At 36.0% G+C, this 23429-nt stretch overlaps 1 protein-coding gene across 2 annotated transcripts; it reads left to right on the forward strand.

Moving 5' to 3' along the window:
* Positions 1-3547: 3547 nt before the first annotated feature.
* Positions 3548-15553, forward strand: LOC136852570 (superoxide dismutase [Cu-Zn]-like). 2 transcript variants are annotated; one of them, XM_067127374.1, is made up of 5 exons: positions 3548-3682; positions 12372-12600; positions 13753-13873; positions 14452-14636; positions 15267-15553. In XM_067127374.1, exons 2-5 carry the CDS (start codon positions 12484-12486, stop codon positions 15447-15449), a joined length of 606 nt encoding a protein of 201 aa, XP_066983475.1. In that variant the 5' UTR covers positions 3548-3682; positions 12372-12483; the 3' UTR covers positions 15450-15553. The 2 variants fall into 2 exon arrangements, with proteins under 2 accessions (XP_066983475.1, XP_066983483.1); XM_067127382.1 differs by lacking the exon at positions 3548-3682 and adding an exon at positions 11408-11441.
* The last annotated feature ends 7876 nt before the right edge of the window (positions 15554-23429 follow it).

Raw genomic sequence — 23429 nt, forward strand, 5'->3', positions numbered from 1 at the left:
GTTATGACATACTTTAAGAGGGTAGAAATTAGAATCCTTTGTAGTCAATCTCATTGTAGCAGTTTTTCGTGTTCGTATCAAAATGTATTGCCCTCAGTGCTCTTTGGTTTAACGTTCGAAAGTTTTCTGAAGACAACTGTCTTAAATTAGACTGTGAATTACACGTATTTATTGATAACACAGTATAAATTACGTAATAATTTAACAAACCAATCTTTATTTAACTAATATGACTGCCCAACAACAGTCCCTCGTAATGAAAATTATGGCTGAAGTTGCGACGTGTCCTGCAGATATCAGCTAGTACGTCTCAAGCTTTGATGTTACAGAGGTACGATGATTTACCTAGAGCCACGTTAGTTTATAAATCTACGGAATACTTTTGACGAAAGCTGTGTGAGGCAGCTTGTTATATTATTACGTCTTCATGTTTTACACACACACATATATACTGTATGTACGTATGTATGTATATATATATATATATATATATATATATATATATATATATATATATATATATATATATATATATATATATATATATATATATATATATATATATTACTACACACTGAATAATGTCAGAGTTTCTCAAGGTCAATAAAACAGGAAGAGCGAATTGGCTTTGTTAATCAGATGTTATGAGTAAAAGTAGGAAAATATTCTCTTGTTCTTTTACAGAAGTTAGTTGCTCACAACGGCTCGCATGCTGACAACAGTTTCTATGGAAGTACTTTTATACACCAGGAATAAATAAACTCGCTGACAAATTGAAAAGGAAAGGTTATACCAGGGTAAGTTTTGGGTCGTCCATAAAACAGATTACTGATTCAATTAAGAAAAACAGGAGACTTGGAAGAAGGAAGAGGTTCTCCAAGCTGAATCTGAGGTCAAAAAGACAAGTGGTGAACTTGTTAAAAATGGAAAAACGGATCAGAAAGCGACTGAACTTAAGATATTCTAGAATTAGGCCTATAGTTTTCTTTTGAAACTTGTTATCAATTCAGAGTAAGAGAGAGTTGTTATACGGCAGGAGCGGTCTGGGTTATTAGGATTAAGAGGAAGACAATGCAGTGTATTCTGTAAGTTTTGTACCCAATGATACCTTGAAAACCAAGCAATCCAAACTTGGTCAGAATATGCTTGATCCATAGACATGCAAAGAAACTAGTCTTTCCTTTTAAAGTTCACTAAGAAGTGGGGTGAAACGCTGTCATTTAAGTAGCAAAGTTTTTACTTCATTATTTTTTTTTTATTCAAATCATTTGCTTCAGACTCGTCGTCTGGCCATTTCTGTTTGCCTTTCTCAATAAGCAGCTCTCGAGACCTTCCTCATTTTATCCACCTGCATTTTTTTTTTCTGAGATTCAAAACGAAAAAGATTTTTTTTTGTAAAAATTGTTTATCCTTTACACCTCTTTCACCTACAACTCTGCCTTCTATCATGTTCCTAAAATCTTATGGAATCCAACAGTTACACTTAACACTGGATGAGTCTACAAATGCCCCTTCTCTACTTTTCTTCTATGAGAAGATGAAACATTTTGTGATGCTTTGGTTGGCTGAGACCCACTTTGCGTAAAGAATGATGAAATTGGTAAGCAATTGTACTTACTTATAACGAATAACACTCTATTTCAAGTTTTTAAAAGCCAAAAATAAGTCGCTCCATGGAAATATAGATCTAAAAACCATCCCCAGATGACTGGGAGGCAAAACAGAGGATGACAGAATCTCTTTTCTCCTTTTATGCCTCATTTTTCAAGAGAACTCTCCCACCACCACCCAACCACATCCCCCACCCATCTCTCTCTCTCTCTCTCTCTCTCTCTCTCTCTCTCTCTCTCTCTCTCTCTGCTGACGCTCTTCGTCACGCAAGTCGGTTGAGCTGTGGACTAGCACTCGCTAGGCCCGAGTTCGAGTCTCCGGCCGGCTGGTGAAGAGTTAGAAGAATTTATTTCTGGTGATAGAAATTCATTTCTCGCTATAATGTGGTTCGGATTCCACAATGAGCTGTAGGTCCCGTTGCTAAGTAACCAATTGGTTCTTAGCCACGTGAAATAAGTCTAATCCTTCGGGCCAGCCCTAGGAGATCAGTGGTCTGGTAAAACTAAGGTATACTTAACTTGTTTCTTCTTTCTGCTGACCATTTCAAACCGTTCACGTTAGGTTTACTTCTGCTGAACATCTCATCTCATTAACTTATTTCTGATTAAGCAGATGAAAAGTTAAGTATACCTTAGTTTAACCAGACCATTGAGCTGATTAACAGCTCTCCTAGGGCTGGCCCGAAGAATTAGATTTATTTTACGTGGCTAAGAACCAGTTGGTTACCTAGCAACGGGACCTACATTGTGGAATCCGAACCACATTATAGCGAGAAATGAATTTCTATCACCAGAAATAAATTCCTCTAATTCTTCATTGGCCGGTCGGAGAATCGAACGCGGGCCCAGCAGAGTGCTAGCCGAGAACGATACCAACCCGTCCAATGAGGAACTTGAATAAGCAGATGAATTGATTAATTGTCTTGGTGATGTTATATAAAAGATATGGAATACTAGTGGCTTTTCTGATGGTGATTTTAATCACGATATAGTTTTTTAAGTTTCTATACGCAGTTCGAAACGTGGTGTAATTGCCTCTTCATTTTACGACTTTTGATACATTAATTTAATTTCCTAAGAAGTTCTGAAACAAAGGCTGAAAATATTTTTGTTATGACGCAAAATAACGAAATCTGATGGACAAAATTTTGGCCTGAATTCTCTTCTTGTGCAGGTGCTCTACGAAAGTGCGTCTTAGAATATTCCCACGTTTACATTTTAACACCGTTTGAAAATTAGAATGTATTTAAACTATCCACAATGAGTTTTATTATCGCCAGTGCATAATTGTGAGGGTACCTGCCAAAGCATACATATATGTAAACATATATATACATGTATATATGTATATATATATATATATATATATATATATATGTGTGTATATATATATATACACACACACACACATATATATATATATATATATATATATATATATATATATATTATATATATATATTTAATTTATGTGTAAATGAGACAAAATCCACGAAGGAAAGACAAACAATGGAGTGCTCCAAGGCCTTTCGACTCATCGTCCTAAGTAAAGGACGATAAGTCGAAAGGCCTTGCAGCACTCCATTGTTTCTCTTTCCTCAGTGGATTTTGTCTTTATTTATATAGTCATCACGTTCCATATTTTCGTGATTCAGTTATACATAGTTATGTGTGTGTGTGTATGTTCAAGTTATGTTGATTTATACAAGATAAAAGTTTCAATATCGCTCGTAAATCAGTGTTTATGTAGACAATACAATATCTGATAAACTATTCTAGGCTATTTTATTTGTTATGAATTTACTTTTCGTCTAACCGTCCATGACATTTAGAAAAGGTTATTCTGAAGCTTAGAATGTGTTAATGATAATGAAGAAGGGAAAAAAGAAGTGATAACAGAGTCAAACTCAGGAAAGCAATGGAGGAATCCACAGTCGGCAGGTGAGGCAGTCCACCTACTGTAGAAGCCAAAATCCGTGGCCGATAAAATGATAAGATAAGGTCTGATCCCCAAAACATAAATTCATGGAATCCTTCCCTGCGAAGTCAAAAGTCTTCAGACCCAGAAGGAGGTAAGAACTGTATGTTTTGGCTTTCTGAATTATCCTCACGAATTTTCTTCGTTGCAATCTATTATTTTTACTTGTAATCTGCAGAGGATTTGCAAGAGACTTTGATGGGCTTCGTGAAATGGAGAACTAGAAAGCAGTTCAAAGTCTCTAACAGTTATAACTAAGAAAGAAATTATTTGCCTTCGAATTCCACACCGAAACAGTGGTCAAACGCAGTTGGCAAAGAATTGTCTGTCTATTTCACGGCATTTGTTCAGACTTGGTGTATGTTTCTCTGGAATTTGTGAAGAGTAGCATTCCATACAGGAACGTTATTTAACCTTAATGAGAAGATATCAGACGTGAAGTTTTGTATCAGGAGTCATGATAGATGTCATAAAACAGCCTTCATTTTGCAGACGTGAGAATAATCCCTACTGATACTGATGCACATCGGTGTTGTTTCATTTTTAAGGTGATTTGCAATGCAAAGACACAGTGGATGTTACAGTTATTACAATGATAACTCATACATTTGCATTGTTATATTTTAGGCTCCATGCGAAAATTACTAGAGCATTAAGCAAGATTATGCCATGCAAACGATAATACCGTTGATCAGACTGAACAAGATAATTTTAATCTCGGTAAACAACATCAAGATTTTCTCTGCAGAATTATAAGGCATATCTGAAGAAGCGTGCGGAAAGTCAGGGACAGGCCAGCAAAAGTTGGTCTGAAGTCGGGTGGCAAGTGGAGTTTAGGATGGCAAATGTTTACGGATGATACAATACTGATTTGGGACATTGAAAGAAAACTGCTGAGCTGGAGAAAAGTTCGAAAGTATTTGCAAGATGGAACAATGATTGTTAATATGGGTAGTGGAAGAATGGGAACCGTACATTCACATAGGTATTTGTGGATATGTATTGTGGTTTATGGTAGGATGAGAGGAGATGAGTCACAGAGGTGAAGCGTGAAAGACAGCAGGATATTTGCAAAAGAATGAGAGGAAACTTGGAGTGTCTACGGAAGCTTGGGTTGCAATTTATGCAGGGAATGTTACACCAACTCTCTTGTAGGGACGTAAAGTGTGAATGTTGAATGTAGATGGAACGAAAAAAAGACAAAAATTGTAGAGTTGAATTGTTCACGTCATACGTGGAGCATAAGAAAAACTAAAAGGTAAGAAATGTAGATACGATGGAGTAGTAAAAAGGGTAACGCAAGTGAAAGGATGGATGACAGTGTTTTGAGGTTTTACGACGGAAGATGACAGGTTCGTTAAAAAGAGTATAATTTAGGAGTATTGGAACGGAGGGGGAAAGGAAGATCTAGAAAAGAAGCATGAAAAAAGGGAAGGCTTCAGCATTCAGAAGGCAAGAGAATGTGGGCAACATAGGATGACTATTGCAGTGTGTGTATGGTGGGGGTTTTTCGACGCGCTGCTGATGAGCAACCTGAAGTGTGAAAAGCAGCTTGCGTTGTAGAAGATTTTTGTACTGGGAGTTCATTCACTGTTTTGCAGTTAAACTGTGGATGTGACTAATCATTGTCATGTCTCTTGGGAATCATCTCTATTAGGGGAAGTTTTTAATGTTGTACACATAGCACGTGCATATGTGTATATACATACAATATATATATATATATATATATATATATATATATATATATATATATATATATATATATATATGCAATTTCTATTGAAGTCAATGGCAGTGTTCACAGATAGTATCTTCTTGTCAAGACTCCGAATCAGTCTATACTTCTTTTTCTCTTCTGGCAAGCTTCTCAGGAATAAGGAAAAATTATTCGAGATTCTTTCCATTTACTTCTTCTCCTGATTGCCAGATCATTTCTCCTCCTCTCTCAGTGGCGTCATAAGGACTGGATCATAAATTAACATACAAGCTTTTTATTACTGCATGTGGAATGTAATTTCAAACATGATGTTATTGGGTGCTCAATTTCTATTGGTCGGCAGGTCTCATTCTCTCACTGGTTGTCTGGGCGGCAGCATGGGTATTCCTGGTGCTCTGTAGGACTTGTCCTATGCCGTGGCTTGCAGCCAAGGGAGTGGGCAAGAGTGCAATTCCTGTCTCTGGCTGATAGCCTAGATTCGCTTCATTGTCGGTAGTTGTGTTCAGGGGTGTTCTGTCACTCGTGTCTCCCTCCGGATTCTCACTGATGTCCTGTGGGTTCCTTGAAGAAGAGAGGATAAAGTCAATGCTCCTCTGTATTTTTAATGCAAGGAAACTGCAGAACATTCATGAGAACCCAAAGGGAGAATTAAGTGACAGAGCACCCCTGGAAGCGACTACCAACAGCGAAGCAAATCAAGACTATCGGCTAGAGACAGGAATCACACTCTTGCCCACACCCTTAGCTTCAGGCCGTGGCATAGGACAAGTCCTACAAAGCACCAGGAATGCCCATGCTGCTTCCCAGACAGCCAGTGAGAGAATGAGACCCGCCCACCAATAGAAATGCAGCACCCCAATAATGTCATGTTTGAAATTCAAACATCAGTATGCAGTAATAAAAACCTTGTTTGTCAATTTATGATCCAGTCCAGATGACGCCGCCAAAGAGGTGTAGAAAAGGTCTGTCGACTAGAAAAAGAAAAAGAAGTAAATGGAAAGACTCTAGAATAATTTTTCATTATTCCTGAGAAGCTTACCAGAGGAGAAAAAGAAAAAGTATAGACAGAGTCAAAGTCTTGATAAGGAATAAAATATGCCCATATATATTGTACAGACAGAGTCAAAGTCTTGATAAGAGATAAAACATGCCCATATACATTGTCACAGTTGTCAACTAATGTGTTCAGTCAGATGCCTGAACTCTTATAACAATTATTACACAAGTCTGCCCATATATATTGTCACAGATTTCTTGATAAAAAACATTTACACCAATGTGTTCCAACTTCAGCCAGATGCCTGAACTCTTATAACAATTAAAATTATGACTGAGTACTCTAAAGGTAACAGTGATCCCTTAAAAAAATTCATTAATCACATGAAAAATCAAACTAAGTAAATAAAGGTTAAATCACAAATATATAAAATGTGAAAAATCAAGATATTACAAACACAATAACACAAAAAAATACACAAAACATTTATCAATAATAATTTCATCAAGGCAAAAATTCTCTCAATATACCTTATTATACCATGATAATAATAAGTAGATTTCACTTTACCTCACACAAGCTTGTGAAAACCTATGCAAAATCATGCAGCTGCTTTAAATTCACAAAACACTTTTTTATAAGGTGCTGTTACGGTTTTTCCTATTTTCAGATCTCAAAAGCTAAGATTAACACCAGTGACCACACTAACACTTTACGTTAATAATTACTCTCTTTTGAAGGGAGAGAGAGAGAGAGAGAGAGAGAGAGAGAGAGAGAGAGAGAAATGGAACCAATTCTAACAGTCTCTCAAATCAGAATGAATAAATCTGAGAATTCCAGTAGGATATGAAAGAATCATATCACGTTATTAAGGCATTTTGGGAACAAGACACAAGAGAAGGTTCTAGAAGAAGGAAGGTGATGTTACTTCCAGCAAAACATTTTGAACACAATCTGGACAATACATGATCACAGCAATGCAATCTTAAACATGACGCAATTGCCATGTGCTTCAGTGCAACACTCATTCCTATTTCTCAAGAGTACATGTCTTTACCGAAAAAAAATTGTATGGAACACATGTAACATTGCAAAATCGTTCATCTTCTTCTTGTATGGGACAAAGCTTTTACAGAAATCTTAACACGACTCGATTGTCATTCCCGACCTGCTATCACATAACCCAAAACAAAGTGCTCTCTTACCTGAACTGATGACAGATGGCACATCTGGTCTAAAACTGGAATCTCTCTCTCCTGCTACTATGCTATTATCAGGAAAGATATGTTTAATTCTAAATCATGCTGTTAAGTTATCTAAATCACCAACTCTTTTGAGATCTGACATTACACTACATATGATATTTCAACAGTTATTATTATTACACATAACACATGATAAATAGAAGAGTAAATATATCAAAACTTGGAAAGACATGCATATTACAAGGCAACATCATGAAAAATGTATGTATATATATATATATATATATATATATATATATATATATATATATATATATATATATATATTACTACTAGAAAACCTTGTCACTCTGACTGCAATTGTTAGGTCAAGTGGAACCTAAAATAGAAAAACAGTTGGGTTGAAGGCCATATTTCAATGGAGAACTGTTGCAGATAAAAACTTAGGTTTAATTTAAATGGAATATATTTACAATTCAAACATGTCAATCAGAAGAATGGGGAATGATAGGCAGGTCAAGTAATGTTCTTCCACATGGTTAAATATTTCAGCAATTGTTCAAATACTGAAGAATCTATGGGAAATCCTCTTGAAAGGGACACTGAAGAATTGATTGCAGTGGGAATGCCATTGCAAGAAACACAAGACAAGCAGTTGTTTCCACAGCTAGCAATATTGTCTGCAATTAGAAAACCCAAATGGTTATGTACGGGAATTATAACATCAGGCGAATCAAGGGTTGCACATATGGTGCCAAGATAACTCGATTCTGGTGCGAGATGCTTACGTTAAAACTTCACTCTGGGCTAACTAAGTCAAGACCCTGTGAGAAATCGCGCTTCAGAAAAGAAAATGAAATTCATTCAAAGATTAAAGTTATGTGACTGTTGAAATAACCTCAAATTAGGGACGTTACCTTAAAACGTAGTGATGGAAAGCCTCCTCGAAAATGCCCATGACTGGAGGGATGAGTTTACTGGGAATGCACAAGTAATGCGACTGGGTTGCTGCAAGATGTACGGTACTGTATATCTTGTTTTCGCGCTATTCTCCTTTTTTCACTCTCTTGGAGCTGTCACGTGGGGAGAACTGTTTCTGTCATAAACCGGGAACCAGCTTTCCTCAATCGTAGGAACTGTATGCATTTTGCAAAGTAACGCTAATCTTAACATCAATTTACACGCGGGCGCACACACACACATATACAGTATATAGATAGATATACATAATTATTTATGTGAGTGTGCCTGTGCGTGAGCGTATTTCTCAAGACATGGCAAGACCACGGTAATTTTAGACCTACGTACTGTATATATATGTATTATATATTTCCCAAGTTTATGTATATATACTGTATATATATATATATATATATATATATATATATATATATATATATATATATATATATATATATATATATATATATATATATATATATAAATACATAATACGCGCGTTGCGTGTTTTCTGTAGATAAAGGCAAGTACGGTAACCTAGGCCTAGAATATTTCCCAAAGTGAAAATTGACTTCTTCCATCCATTTTATTTAAATACAGTTTATTTATCAGTGTATTTTATGCAATTCTGCGTGATATGTAATGCTAATCCCCTCTTTTAAATATAATTTGTATGTATACAAAAGGCCGGTTCAGTATAGGCCTACATTTTAGATGTTTGCTCTATATCTACTTATTCCAGCTTGCTATCAAATATATATATAAAAAATTGTTATGAATAATATGGGCATTTGGTTAGCGCACCTGCAAAAAGAGTCACAGAACTGTTGAATTGTGGATATAACCTCAAAAAGGCATCCAGGGTAACACAACACTGCTATCAAGAGTTTACTGAGTTCTGAAAGCCCAAACCCAGGACACTACAATAGTAACTGTTCTCCTGCAACAAGATATTGTTGTCTGTTCGTTTTATCTCCTTGTAGAATTTCGCATACAGCAATTTTTATCAGTTTCCGCGTTTTAAGTAGAAATTGCTCTTTAGAAAATGTTGATATTTAGGAGTTTTTTTTTATAATATTTGGAGTGATTTATTCGAATCTGCGTTAAAATTTATGGAAACAAAAAGTTCTGTATGGAAAACTGTGTATCCGAAACACATTTCAAGACGTTGACTTCGGCAATCCTTCCATTTAATTTTGGGTTTATGAACATAATTTTCTCATAGTCTCTCAGCTCGATAGCATTGTTAACAAACATAAGATGATTATATATAAAATCTACTGCTCCCTTTACCAGATAACTACGTTGTAACAGCCACACTTACGTGTATACGCGTGACTATTTTATATTCGCAAATACTGATCCAGATAGAGTATGGGTTGATTTCGATTCTAAACACAGAACCTGAATTCGACAGGAATAACAGCAGAGTCTAAATCCACTTATATTTCTCTTGATAACCGAATGAACGAATCGACTTTCTATCACTGTACTTAAACCAAAGTTAACAGCTTCGAATCCTGGACTGGGATAGACGGATTTATCAGTTAAAATTCCCCTCGGGACAGGTTATTACTCAGGTAACGTGAATTCGATATTAAGAGATATTGGTGACTTAACATGTTTGGTGTGAAGTTGCCGCCACTGATGTTTAAGGTGCTCATATGCCAACATTTTTTTCCTGTTGATCTTCCGTCCAAGTATTTATCAGACACAGAGCCTCATTTCGCCAGTCGAACGACCAGCGTTGTTTACGCAAACTCATACGCAGCATATACTGTATATGTATATGTATATATATATATATATATATATATATATATATATATATATATATATATATATATATATATATATATATATATATATATAAATATCTACAGTATATATATATATATATATATATATATATATATATATATATATATATATATATATATATATATATATATATATAACCTAGTCTCTACACAGAATAAATCGTCTGCTCTAAAGAAAAAATGCGTTGTAATTCAGATTAAAAAAATGTGGTAAGCAGTAAAATGATTGCTCACTAGAAATGAATTAATCATATTAATCATATACGTTTTCGTTCAGTGCATGCATTTAATAAAATCAGATGCTAAACTAACGGGAAATAACATCTGATCAGATTAGATACATCATCTTTTGTCAGTTTTGTTTCCATCTTGTCTGTGGCTGGGATTCTCTCTCTCTCTCTCTCTCTCCTCTCTCTCAGAGATATAATCCTAGCCGAGACGAGTAGAAAATAAAACTGGCAAAAGATGATGTATCTAATCTGTTCAGATGTTATTTCCCGTTAGCATAGCATATGAATCTGATTTTTATTAAAAGTATGCACTGAACAAAAACATTTATGATTAAAATTCAGGTCTAGTAAGCAATCGTCATACTATTTACCACTTTTTTTTTTAGTCTGAATTACAGCGCATTTTTCCTTCAAGGGCAGACGATTTACTCTGGTGCCAGAGACTAGGATGCGTCGACTCCCCTTACGCATAGAGTAAGTAAACAGGCAGCTCTTTCCTCAAACTATGGAGAGAGATGTCACGGACCCTTTGACATGAGGCCAAGGAAAATTAAAATTTCTGACAAAAGCGGTCGTTATCAGATTGAGGCTCTCACGACAGTGGAGTGGAATCTTGTGTTGAGATTCCCATGAAAATGAAAGGTTTCTAGAACACATGTTCGACTCTCAGACAGTAAGCGTAGGTTTCAGTAGAGGAGTGATATCTGCAGAAAATATATCTGCAGAGAATAAAGATTTGTTTGGCTTATTTGGTGCGTGTAGGAGGTGGTTCAAGGCTACGCGATTATTGAGACAAGAAAGAGTAACTCCTATTGGTAACTTTAAAGTACATTATAGATAAAGTGACCCTTTCATCGTAGTTTGGCATTCCCTCCTTACTTTACTCAAACATCCGTTGTAATATCATATTAAGGTTGTTTGGTATGTATATATATATATATATATATATATATATATATATATATATATATATATATATATATATATATATATATATATATACAGTACACACACACACATATATATATACATATATATATATATATATATATATATATATATATATATATATATATATATATATGTATGTGTGTGTGTGTGATTATAATCACTTGTGTACATGATTCATTTATCACACATTACCACAGGTGAAAAATGAGAGACGGGGTGTAGGTCCTGACCGGTTTCGACTTTATTTCCAAGCCACTGACGAAGGAAATAAAGTCGAAACCGGTCAGACCTACACCTGTCTATTATTTTTCACCTGTGGTAATGTGATATATATATATATATATATATATATATATATATATATATATATATATATATATATATATATGTTTGTCTGTAAATATACATGCATACATGCATACATACATACATATATATATATATGTATATAAATATATATATGCATATATCTATCTGTCTATCTATCTATATATATACATATACTGTATATATATATATATATATATATATATATATATATATATATATATATATATATATATATATATATATATATATATATGTATGTATGTATATATAGGTATATTATGACGTCGATACGAGGAGATTTAAATGGAATTGTAGGCTATTCGAAAGGAATGGTAGTTTATCAATAAATCAGTTTGGTATACACGTAAACAGTTAAGAATAGTAGTCGAAAAATGGTAGCTATAAAGACTTTAGGAAGGCTGAATAACAATTTGCAAGTCGAATGGAAAGTGCTTTTATGCAGTTTAGTCGGAAACTATTTAGACTGGCTCTTTGGCTTAAGTGGATTACAGTTTTTTTTTACATAATTATTACTATTACAGTTTTTTTTTTTTTTTTTTACATTTTCAGAACATTTCCTTCACATCTAAGAACTTAAGACTTGTTGCATTCGCACAGGCAGAGTTATAATATCAACTGAACGGCAGAAGAAGATATCTTTAATCGAAACCTCGAGACAAAGATGGCGAAGTGCTTACAAGTCGTCTGCTTCGTGGTGGGAGCCATTTGTTTCGCAGCTGTCGGTGCAGGCTTCGCTGTGCTCTTCATGAACTACTCACACGATGGCTCGCCTAACGAGGTAAGGAGATTTGTTCTCGCCTTTCACGACGTGAATAAAATCTTTCCCTAACTGGTAAATAACGGTACTACTCAGGCGCTAGAACAGAGATAAACATGTTTACAAAATATATCTACTGTTGATTTTAAACAAGGAAACGTATTTCTTTTTATTTCGATTTTCTCTGCAAGCGGAATGAGGACATTTAAATCGCCCTCATCCCAAAATTAACTCAGGACTACCTTAACGGCTGGCTGGAATGTGTGGGACGTGCACCAGAATGTGCGTCGCCTACTGTACAGTATTTTGCACCATTTCAAACTAAATGAATTGGGAGTGAAGAATGCATTTTCGCGTGCTGTATTATATTTATAAATTCGCAATAGTATTGAGAAACACTCAGAAAAAAAAAATAAATAAAAAATGTAACAAGTGGAATCAATTGGATGACTTTTTGCTTCAGTTGAAGACACGATGTTAGCTCAGATAACAATGTCATTCATACAAGGAAAGGCCATTTCAAGGACTTTATTAATTTTCTCCATTCTCGAGAAGTAAAACATCTAATTCCCTCATGAAGCGACCAGACTTCTATCATCTTTCTCTACAGGCTAAGATGACCTTCTTATCGATAATGCTCGTGTCACTCAGTTTTTATTTCTCAGGGAATAATCTTCCTGAATTTAAAGCCCCAGTTGTTCCTTACGTAATCTATTTTACGTTTTGTGATCTTAAATTTTGTACGCTTTACTGTAAAAGAATCTAATTTTATTCCTAAACTTTAGGACATACATAAACATATATCTATACATAAAACACACACACACATACACACACACACACACACACACACACATATATATATATATATATATATATATATATATATATATATATATATATATATATATATATATATATATATATATATATATAGTCAACGGCTCTAACTTCTCTGCTTTCTCATATTCTGGATATGCTTCCAGATGAGAACCATGAAATCAGAAAGACTGGATTATGAGCCAAGCTGGTTAAAAGTCTGAGGTTAAAGAATCTAGCTAAAGAACAGGTAGCAACTTTATGATGAAAATATGATCATAGTTTCAGTTTATATCTGCAAAAGTATATGGAGAAAGAAACGCTTATTATCCTGTTTTTCCATCGCCTTCGCAGGAGGTTCATGCGGAGTGCGTTCTGACTCAAAATCCTGATGAAGCCGGAGATGTGGCTGGGACAATCGTTTTTCACCACATGAGAGGCTCTACCACCATTCATATCGAAGGCAACGTCACAGGTAGATAGAGAGAGAGAGAGAGAGAGAGAGAGAGAGAGAGAGAGAGAGAGAGAGAGAGAGAGCGATGAATTTAGTTTTTACTTTCCTGTAAACAAAAGAAGAGACTAAAAATTAACACTTATTTTTCTCTCTTCCAAAGTCTGGAATTGAAAATCAGAGGAGGAGATAGGAAAAATTACACAGATACCCCTTACCAAAACTGCAACCAGTCTTCAAAATAAAATAGAGAAAGTCATACTGGTTCTATAACTCCAGTTTTACTCTGACTTACTCATGCTCTCCTCACAGGCAACAGTTCTTCATTGGAGGGGTTGGTAGAGGACTAGCACCCTGTTGGCCCAGCGTTCGACTCTCCGACCGGCCAGTGAAGAATTAGAGGAATTTATTTCTAGTGATAGAAATTCATTTCTCGTCATAATGTGGTGAGGATTCCACAATAAGCTGTAGGTCCCGTTGCTAGGTAACCAGTTGGTTCTTAGCCACGTAAAATAAATCTAATCCTTCGGGCCAGCCCTTGGAAAGCTGTTAATCAGCTCAGTGGTCTGGTTAAACTAAGGTATACTTAACTTATTTCACAGGTCTGACTCCGGGACTCCACGGCTTCCACATTCACACCTATGGCGTCGTTGGTGGCGACTGCGGGGCAGCCGCCGCGCATTACAACCCCGACGGATTCGTCCATGGCGGGCCTGATGCCGAAATAAGACACGTTGGTGATTTGGGAAACATCGAGAGCGATGAAGAGGGAATTGCTCATGTTGACGTAAGTGGCTTGATTTGCAGGGAAGGGTTCTGGTTCAAGGTTCTTCGACCCTTTGATTTTGGCCAAATTAGTTGTCTCGGTTCTTGAAGGCACCAGGGAAGGTAATGGAACTCTGCAAAAGTTTTGGAGGAGAAGACGGATGTTTTGAGAAACCTTGGTTAAGTTGGCACAGTGGTTCCTTTCCTCATAGTTCATTTCCGCCATAATCCATGAGTTCTATCTGTGAAGATTTATTGATAGCATAAACTGGTGTCACAGCATCGAATGTCAACAAGAATGAAAATAATGCTGAATATCGAGAATGTTTTCAACAATTTTTCTCTTATCTTTTGGGGTTTTATCATTTATTTTTTACCTTAGATATACTTTAAATTAACGAAGTGAAAAAGTTAGCCTGATTCCTTAGGAAACCGAGATCTCCCGAGAAATCTGATTTTCTCTTTCCTAACTGGACAAATGTTTCTGGAAAGTCTGTAATAATAATATATCACATGAGATGTATTTAATTGTGAATTAAATACAGCGCCATACGAAACCAGGCCTTGAAGAAAGAAGGGTGGCTTACTAATAGTAATTCAAGCGGAACGTAATCGAAACGAACTAACGATAATTTTCCTTCTCCGTTCACAGATTCATGATGAAATAGTGTCACTGTACGGGGACAGAGCAGTTGTAGGCCGAAGCGTGGTTGTCCATGCCAAAGAGGACGACTTAGGACTAGGTGGTGACGAAGGTTCCCTAACAACTGGCAATGCTGGAGCTAGATTGGCTTGCTGCACCATTTTCTTGGCGCCCCACGACTTAGAAAATTGACTGACAGAACTGCAGACTACATCCATGATTGCCAAGAAGCATTTTCAGGAGGGGGAGTGATTTTCTGACTGTGCTGTGGCAATAAAGTTCTGATCCAGAATCTATACTTGGTTTTATTAGTTTTCTTGATTCAGGACAACTCTCAGCTCCCTTACATTGCTTAACATTTCGTGTTTGACTCTAACAACTAAAAAACCCATTGTAAAGAAAACAGTGAGTTTTAAGAAATATTTCTAAATTTTGTGGAGCTGTACAAATATTTAACATGTGAATAGACTGAATCAGTAACTGCAGTTTACCTAACTTGCAGACGACAGGATACACGCTCATGTGATATGTTATTATTACAAAGTTCCTAAAGCGTTTGATTTTCTGTGTACTGTACATAATTATAACACAATATAAAACTTTAAAGAAACCAAGGGAATAATAAGGAGTTATCTGTCTGTCTGTTGTTCAAGGAACATGATTTTTTTAATCAGATCTTCTTCTTCAGCTTACATCCAGAAATGATTTAAAGTCATAGATTGCTACATTTGTCATTATGGATAATGGGTGAGCCACTAGCTGATGGAACCTGTAACACTGAGAGATATTTATTTCTCTTTATTTCTGCATAATAATAATTATTCATAAGGAACCTAAAGTTCCTTATGAATGATGAAGCCCATAAAAATGAAAAAATGAATGGGGAAAAAAGAATGAAGGTCTTGAAACAAACAAACCTATTGTTGAATAATAATAGTAACTAGATTCCATTGTATACAGTCTGCATCAGATAACAATATATATATATATATATATATATATATATATATATATATATATATATATATATATATATATATATATATATATATATATATATATATATATATATATATATATATATATATATATATATATATATATATATATATGTGTGTGTGTGTGTGTGTTTGTATGTAAACGAAGAAAAGTCCAACTGAGGTTACCTTCAAGCACAGGAATGCAGACAGGGATGTGCAAGGACATGGCACTATCCAAGGTTTACATTTATCGGAGAGATCACCAACCTGCGTAAAGCATCTAAACAAAAGTGGCACCTTGGATGCGTTAACTGCCATACCCCGGAACCACCACTCGTCACTTATGACTTGACGTAAGAACACATATGAAAGAAGGCATCGTGCTTACCCCATATGAAAAATGGGAAAAAGCACGTTAAACGAAGAAGAAGAAGAAGAAGAAGAAGAAGAAGAAGAAGAAGAAGAAGAAGAAGAAGCTGGAGTTTGGCTTATTGAACAAATGTGAAGCGAAAATTTTTTAGCTTCTAGTCTTAGCAGGTCACTGCTAAACCTTCGGTAATTTTGGTTTGTGGGGTGAGGCGGACTTCCAACGAACGAGCTTAGCAGATGTAATTTATTACTGTTTTGGAAGATGAAAAGCCCGCGAAAGTTTTGTGGTTCTCACATGGTTTTGGCAACGGCTGCTGTCGATTACAGTTGCTATGTGACTTATTAAGAAAGGAACCTCATTGACGCAAAGGAGTACATGAAAGGAGCAGCTATTAATGGGCGATGTTCTTTGCTACTAAATAATGTTTGCATACATGTTGCTGATGTATGCTGTCAATCATCACAAGCTTTAGATCTCTGTTAGAAGTAAGTTGTCGGTGCAGATTCCGTGAAAAATTTGCCTTTGAAAAACATTCATTTTAGACATATCACTGTTTTAAGGGAGTTATTTGCTTCAGAACTTAAAAAAAAATCAAGCTTGAATTAATCATTAAACAAAGCCGCAATCTTAATACCACTGAAACACTCCTGTGAAGGAACATCTGCACCTATGAAATACAGTACACATATATAATACCCAAGAGGGTACTTTGCGGCAATGGTTACCGTGTGATAAGACTCGTCCTCACAGAAAATTGTCGTCGGGTTGAAGTCAATGAATGCTAGTTTTCTGTTTTACAACAAAATTGGAGACAAAGCCTAACTCACCAAACTACAAATGAACTCAATGAGCGCAAGAATCAAAATATGAGAAATTTATTAGCAATTAGGCTGTCACTCGAGGCGGTTCTGGGAGGTTCCTGCATCCCTGATTTCCACATTTAGGCAACTCTCCGGGATTCTTTACGTGCCCTTTGAAATGATTACATAAAACGCATGGATTTTTAAAATTCTTTTGCACCGTGTTCCAAAGCAATAAAATGCAAACATTTCCATACATGGCGGCTAGACCTGGACGTGCGATCATTTTGCTAGTACGTTACCAGGATAAAACATCTTTGGTCAAAGCATTCGGTGCATCAGTCTAACTAAAAGTGCTGTCTAAAGAGCTCATAGTTTGACGTGTGACCTCTCTAAAATGCTTCTATGAAGATAACATAAAAATCATTGAACTGCTTGTAAATGGGTGTGTCTGTCAGACTCATCAAGACTTCACGATTGTAACATAAAATGGAATGAAGAATTTCGACCAAAGGCTAAGCGCTGGAACCTGTAAGGTCATTCAGCGCTGAAAGGGAAATTGAGAGTAGAAAGGTTTGAAAAGTGTAACGCTAGGAAAACCTCGCAGTTGCACTATGAAACAATATATTTGTTAGGAGATAAGTTAAGTATACCTTAGTTTAACCAGACCACTGAGCTGATTAACAGCTCCCCTAGGGCTGGCCCGAAGGATCAGATTTATTTTACGTGGCTAAGAACCAACTGGTTACGGTAGATAGCAAAATGGAAGAAAGAGAATATGATTGGAGGAGGTACAGTAAAAGGAATGAAAGGGGCTGCAGCTAGGGGCCGAAGGGACGCTGCAAAGAACCTTAAGTAATGACTACAGTGCTCCGCGTGAGGTGAACTGGTGGCACTACCGTCCCCGCAGGCATAGTCAGTCATCCTGCCTCTTCTTTCTAACATTATTATACTTCCAATCATGGAAAGAAACATCAATGCCAGCGAATTTATCTTCTGTCTGACAGATGAGGTCCCTACGCACCCTATGGGAATAAGAACTATGGTCGTGTGCAAGGTCATCGTTCTGAAAAGAACTTGAAGACTCGAAAGTAAAGCATGGGCTTCCCAACTCATATGCTAAAAAACGTTGTTGGTGACGATATTACGATAAATCTAGCTTTCAGAACCATTTTTTTTAAGTGGGCTGAAAATTCTTGCACCGCTGTGAACATGCATGATAAACCCTGAAAAATTCGTATCGGAACCTCTCAACCAAACATAAGATACTTGAGACGACAAAGACTTGACGTTCTCTGTGGTTTCTTTGTCAGTAAGGGCCAATCAGGACTGGTTGTGATAGCAAAGCACGTCACAAAGCATCAAAGGCTTATACGAACTTTGAATCTTGCCAGAGGGACACCAGTACAGAATAAATGCAAATATATTTGTATCGTAGGCATCATGCCCAAAAATTGCAGGATATTTTCAAACTGTCTGTAGAGTAGGAAGCTTTGAAATAGATGTACAGCTTTAGGCCATCCTTCGAAATGGTAACCAAAATTTCGAGCTCACGTGTGAAAACTCCAAATTTGGATAGTTAATCCTTATAATAAATGCAGTATATATTCCTAGATTACAGGGATGATTTAGCCTAGATTAAATGCAGTATATATTCCTAGATTACATGGATGATTTAGCCTAGATTAAATTTTCAATATTAGCTATAATTTGCATACATGTTTTTCGAAGTCAGAAAAACAACTTAATCATCCATGTAAGCTTGGTGTATATCTATCTATTCCGTAATAATAAAATCCGAGAGAATCTGATCTTGTTTGTCCTCCCCCGGGTGACGGCAGGGGAGACATGACACAGCCACCCACACCCTGCATACCGGTTTGTCCACCGTGGGTGGGGGCGGGGTAGGTAGATAGGGGATCGAGAGGGTAGGGGAGACATCCACCCTCCTCCTGCAAACCTTTTTTGTCCCGCCCGGTTGGGTGAGGGCTAGGTAGGGGATCGGAGGGTAGGGGAGACGGGAGCACCGGGTTCCAGCGCGCGTAGAGCGCGCCAACAAGCTCATAACGTAATAATCCTTCTGGCGCAGATAAGAGGGGCATATAGTAACGTGAATGGCTTACGAACGAATTCGAAACGACCTTAGTTTTTTGCTGAAAGCCGTATGTTTTGTCGACCCCTGTTCCTGTGGGATTTGATGGAATCCTGGAAGAAGCAAGGTTCTTGTGTCTGCCCAGATGGTCCTAGGAGTCGGTCTGGAATAGTGGCATCTTGCAAATTCCAAAATTCATCATAAATGCTCCATGTTTTTTCTATCTTAGGTACAAATAGAAGTGGAAAATGATGTGGACTAAATGATTTCTTTTTGAATTCTTCGTTAGTTACTGTATCAATCGCTTCATTGAATTCCTCGTTCATTTCGAGTGGAAGACGATATGATGGCACATAAATGACACAATATCTCTTTGTGCAGTGTCTTCCTTTATATCAGAGGTTATTTTATCAGTAATGACTTTGAACTTCCATGTTTACATTTGACGCAGCAACAATCAGATTGACGAAAACTTTCCCAAAAAGTGAAGTGTATCAAAATGTTTAATTAACACCCTCATTATCTGATTTATACATTACCTTGATAACCGTCCTAATTTAAAACTTTTACTTTACAGCATGAATTCTTAACCAATAATAAAATATTTCAATGATACAATTAATAAAGGACAGCTTTTAGGCCTAGGTTTCATATTTTCTTCAACCTGTATACGCGTAAGTTCGTTATCTGTGATGTTATTAACAATCTCGTATGGTGTCTAAGCACGTCTTGTGTTATCACAAGGTTTGTTTCTCCAGTATCAGCTGTATGGTACCTAATGCCTTTGTATTCTTTAAGTGTCAGAGAATGCCCAAGAAATTGACATTTAATCAAAATACCTCCTTTTGTAGGCTCGGTTACAATACCATTACGACATATAGAAGGACGCACGAGATTCAGCTGTGACACTGACTGTAACTGATAATTTGAATTTTCCAGTACGTTACTGAATCTATTCTTGTCCTTTAAGATGGAGAAGTTCGTGACCCATTACCAAAAGCTTCACGCCCGTTGGTATGATAGGAAAGTCCCTAAAAGATAAAGTTTGTGAGTTGCGCCATAAGTATATGACATTACTTCCCGTACCTTTCGCAATAGTGACAGCTATATTATATCTTATCGCTGGCTTATCTCTAATATACTGATGTATATGGGAAACATTCGATGTTGCTGCTTCAGCATGTGAAGTGGAATAATTCTGAAATGTTGTTAAATCGGGCTGGGAGTTGGAGAAAAAAAAAATAGCTTTAACAAAGATTTTTCATCCTTTCCCAATTCGAATCCCGATACTACTTTCGTAATATACATGAAGGGAATGAATAAGAATATTATTTCACCAAGACGCCTGCTAACACAATTAAATCGGTCGGTTAATATAAAAAATGTTTTAAAATCCTTTTTTTCTCTTTCCAACTCACTTAATGTGCGATCTTTGCTAGATGCCAGTTTGCTCAAAATCTTCCATAGCTACGGACTGACTGCACCTTACACTCTTACAATGTACCCAAAAGATATTAGTCTATTTTTCATTCTTCAAAGACACTTTGCTGTTTCACTTTGGTACAGTTCTTCCAAATGTACTTTTACCAATAAATTTTTGTATTCTCTAGAAACACCATCCTCTCCATAATCATTCTAAATACCCTTAGCTCTGATGTGTAGAAGTTAAGTATATCTTAGTTTAGACCAGACCACTGAGCTGACTAACAGCTCTCCTAGAGCTGGCCTGAAGGATTTAGATTTATTTTACGTGGCTAAGAACCAACTGGTTACCTAGCAACGGGACCTACAGCTTATTGTGGAATCCTCACCACATTATGACGAGAAATGAATTTCTATCACCAGAAATAAATTCCTCTAATTCTTCACTGGCCGGTCGGAGAGTCGAACGCTGGGCCGACAGCGTGCTAGCCGAGAGCTCTAACCACCCCTCCAGTGAAGAACTGTGCGTAGACATAAAGGCCATGCATGTAAGCAATATTTTCCGTTTCTGCTAATGAGAGTCTTTACCTCTGTCTTCCAACACTATCTTACCGTCTTACTCAGGAGGTTACTTTTATGGACATCTCAGTCTCATACTTTTCATCCTCAGATGCCCTTCCGTCTCTTCACACAAACACATGCGGTATAAACCTTACTGAATAGCGGTAAATATTTTAACCAGACCACTGAGTTAACTTTCTTTAGCTCTCATAGGGCTGGCCCGAAGGGTTTATTCTTAGCTGAGATGTTACATCTTATCTAGTTAATTACGGATCCTTAAAAATTTAATGGCTGAAGCATGAGAAAACCTTTCTGCGGTTTGTTTCCCAGGCTTGATACAGTATGCGTTGTTGGTCAAATTCTCGAGAATCATATGAAACACGTTTAATTATAGACATTGCTCTGTATTCCTGGATTGGATCATGTGCTTATTCACCAAACACGCACCTCTGGTTCAACACGTGGCCAGTTTGAAGACGGTTAATTACCTGGAGTCATGTTTTATCTGGAATGAAGAACCCGCAATCCAAACAGATTTAATCTGTCTTAATTTGTTAATGCTGGGCTCATTAGTCCACAAACCCTGCAGTTTCTCAAAGACGATCGGGTTTAATAAAAATCACTTGCAGGATTAGGTCTATTGAATGCGGCCATATTACAGTACCTGCATCTTCATTTTCCTTAATAAGCAAGGATCCAGATAATTCAATCTTTACACCAGCTTGTTGGTTGAAAGTTTTCAGAAAATAATTTTTAAGGACTTCAAAAGCACTTCTAGGATCAGGGAAAACGCAAAATGTCAGCGGTGGTATGTGTTTGATTCATCTCAACTGCTGACAATACCGAAGACAGTTCTGCTGTGAAAACAGAACCACTGATATTTCGACAGAACGGATTTATTGCATTAGAAGCTATTGCAGCATATCCCACACCAGATGGAGATTTGGAGGCATCAGTATAAAATGGGATACAGTCGTATGTAAGTGTAAAAAAAAGAAAAAATATTATACTTTTTCGCTTCAGCATTATTGAGAGCTAATAAAAGCCGATTAATAATCAAAGACATTTATTCATAGTCACATAATAAATAAAGTATGCATTATTTTGTCAGTAAATCACCAAAACTGGAAGTCCATTTCAAAGATAAACTTTCTTTAATTACTTTCTCAATCAACATTATAACAATAGTCTTAACCTCTTAATTTCTTCTCCAGTTCCCCACTGTAAAATCTTGTCGGGACAACAAAATCAATTTCTACGTCCATTGTTCAATACTCACTCATAAATAACATGTGGATATACCTACGAAAGCAATTTCCTCATAATTTTCCCCAACAATAACAGTAAAGAAGCGTGGCTTGCCCGGTAGCTAGAATGAAGACAACATAAAGTATCGACTTTGTAAACCACGAGATTCCTTATGAAAACTTGTTTCCATTTTGCTCAAAACCATTCACGAAACAAGAACGCACAGATGTAAAGTATATCGGAAGCTCCCGCCTTTGGTGCTTTTCTGCAAAGGCTTCCTGGCTTGTGCTTTGCTGACAAGTACTCATTATATGATATACAATATCACAGAACTAGTTTCTAAATAGGATATTTCGACATCTGTCATGGTGTATATATATATATATATATATATATATATATATATATATATATATATATATATATATATATATATATATATAATATATATTATATATATATATTATATATATACACTATATATATATATATATATATATATATATATATATATATATATATATATATATATAATTATATATTACATATACAGTATGTATGTATATATATATATATATATATATATATATATATATATATATATATATATATATATGTATATATATATAATTACTGTATATACAGCTGGCTACTTCCGGCTAAGGATACATTAACTGTACTTTAAAAACAATACCATAA

The sequence above is a fragment of the Macrobrachium rosenbergii genome, chromosome 3 (genome assembly GCF_040412425.1).
Source record: "Macrobrachium rosenbergii isolate ZJJX-2024 chromosome 3, ASM4041242v1, whole genome shotgun sequence".
Taxonomy (NCBI): domain Eukaryota; kingdom Metazoa; phylum Arthropoda; class Malacostraca; order Decapoda; family Palaemonidae; genus Macrobrachium; species Macrobrachium rosenbergii.

Excerpts from the sequence above, each read along its gene's own strand:
- LOC136852570 (XM_067127374.1), top strand. The coding sequence starts at position 12,484 with ATGGCGAAGTGCTTACAAGTCGTCTGCTTCGTGGTGGGAGCCATTTGT. Across the intron at positions 12,601-13,752 it reads ACGATGGCTCGCCTAACGAG|GAGGTTCATGCGGAGTGCGT; the intron begins GTAAGGAGATTT and ends TCGCCTTCGCAG. Across the intron at positions 13,874-14,451 it reads TATCGAAGGCAACGTCACAG|GTCTGACTCCGGGACTCCAC; the intron begins GTAGATAGAGAG and ends CTTATTTCACAG.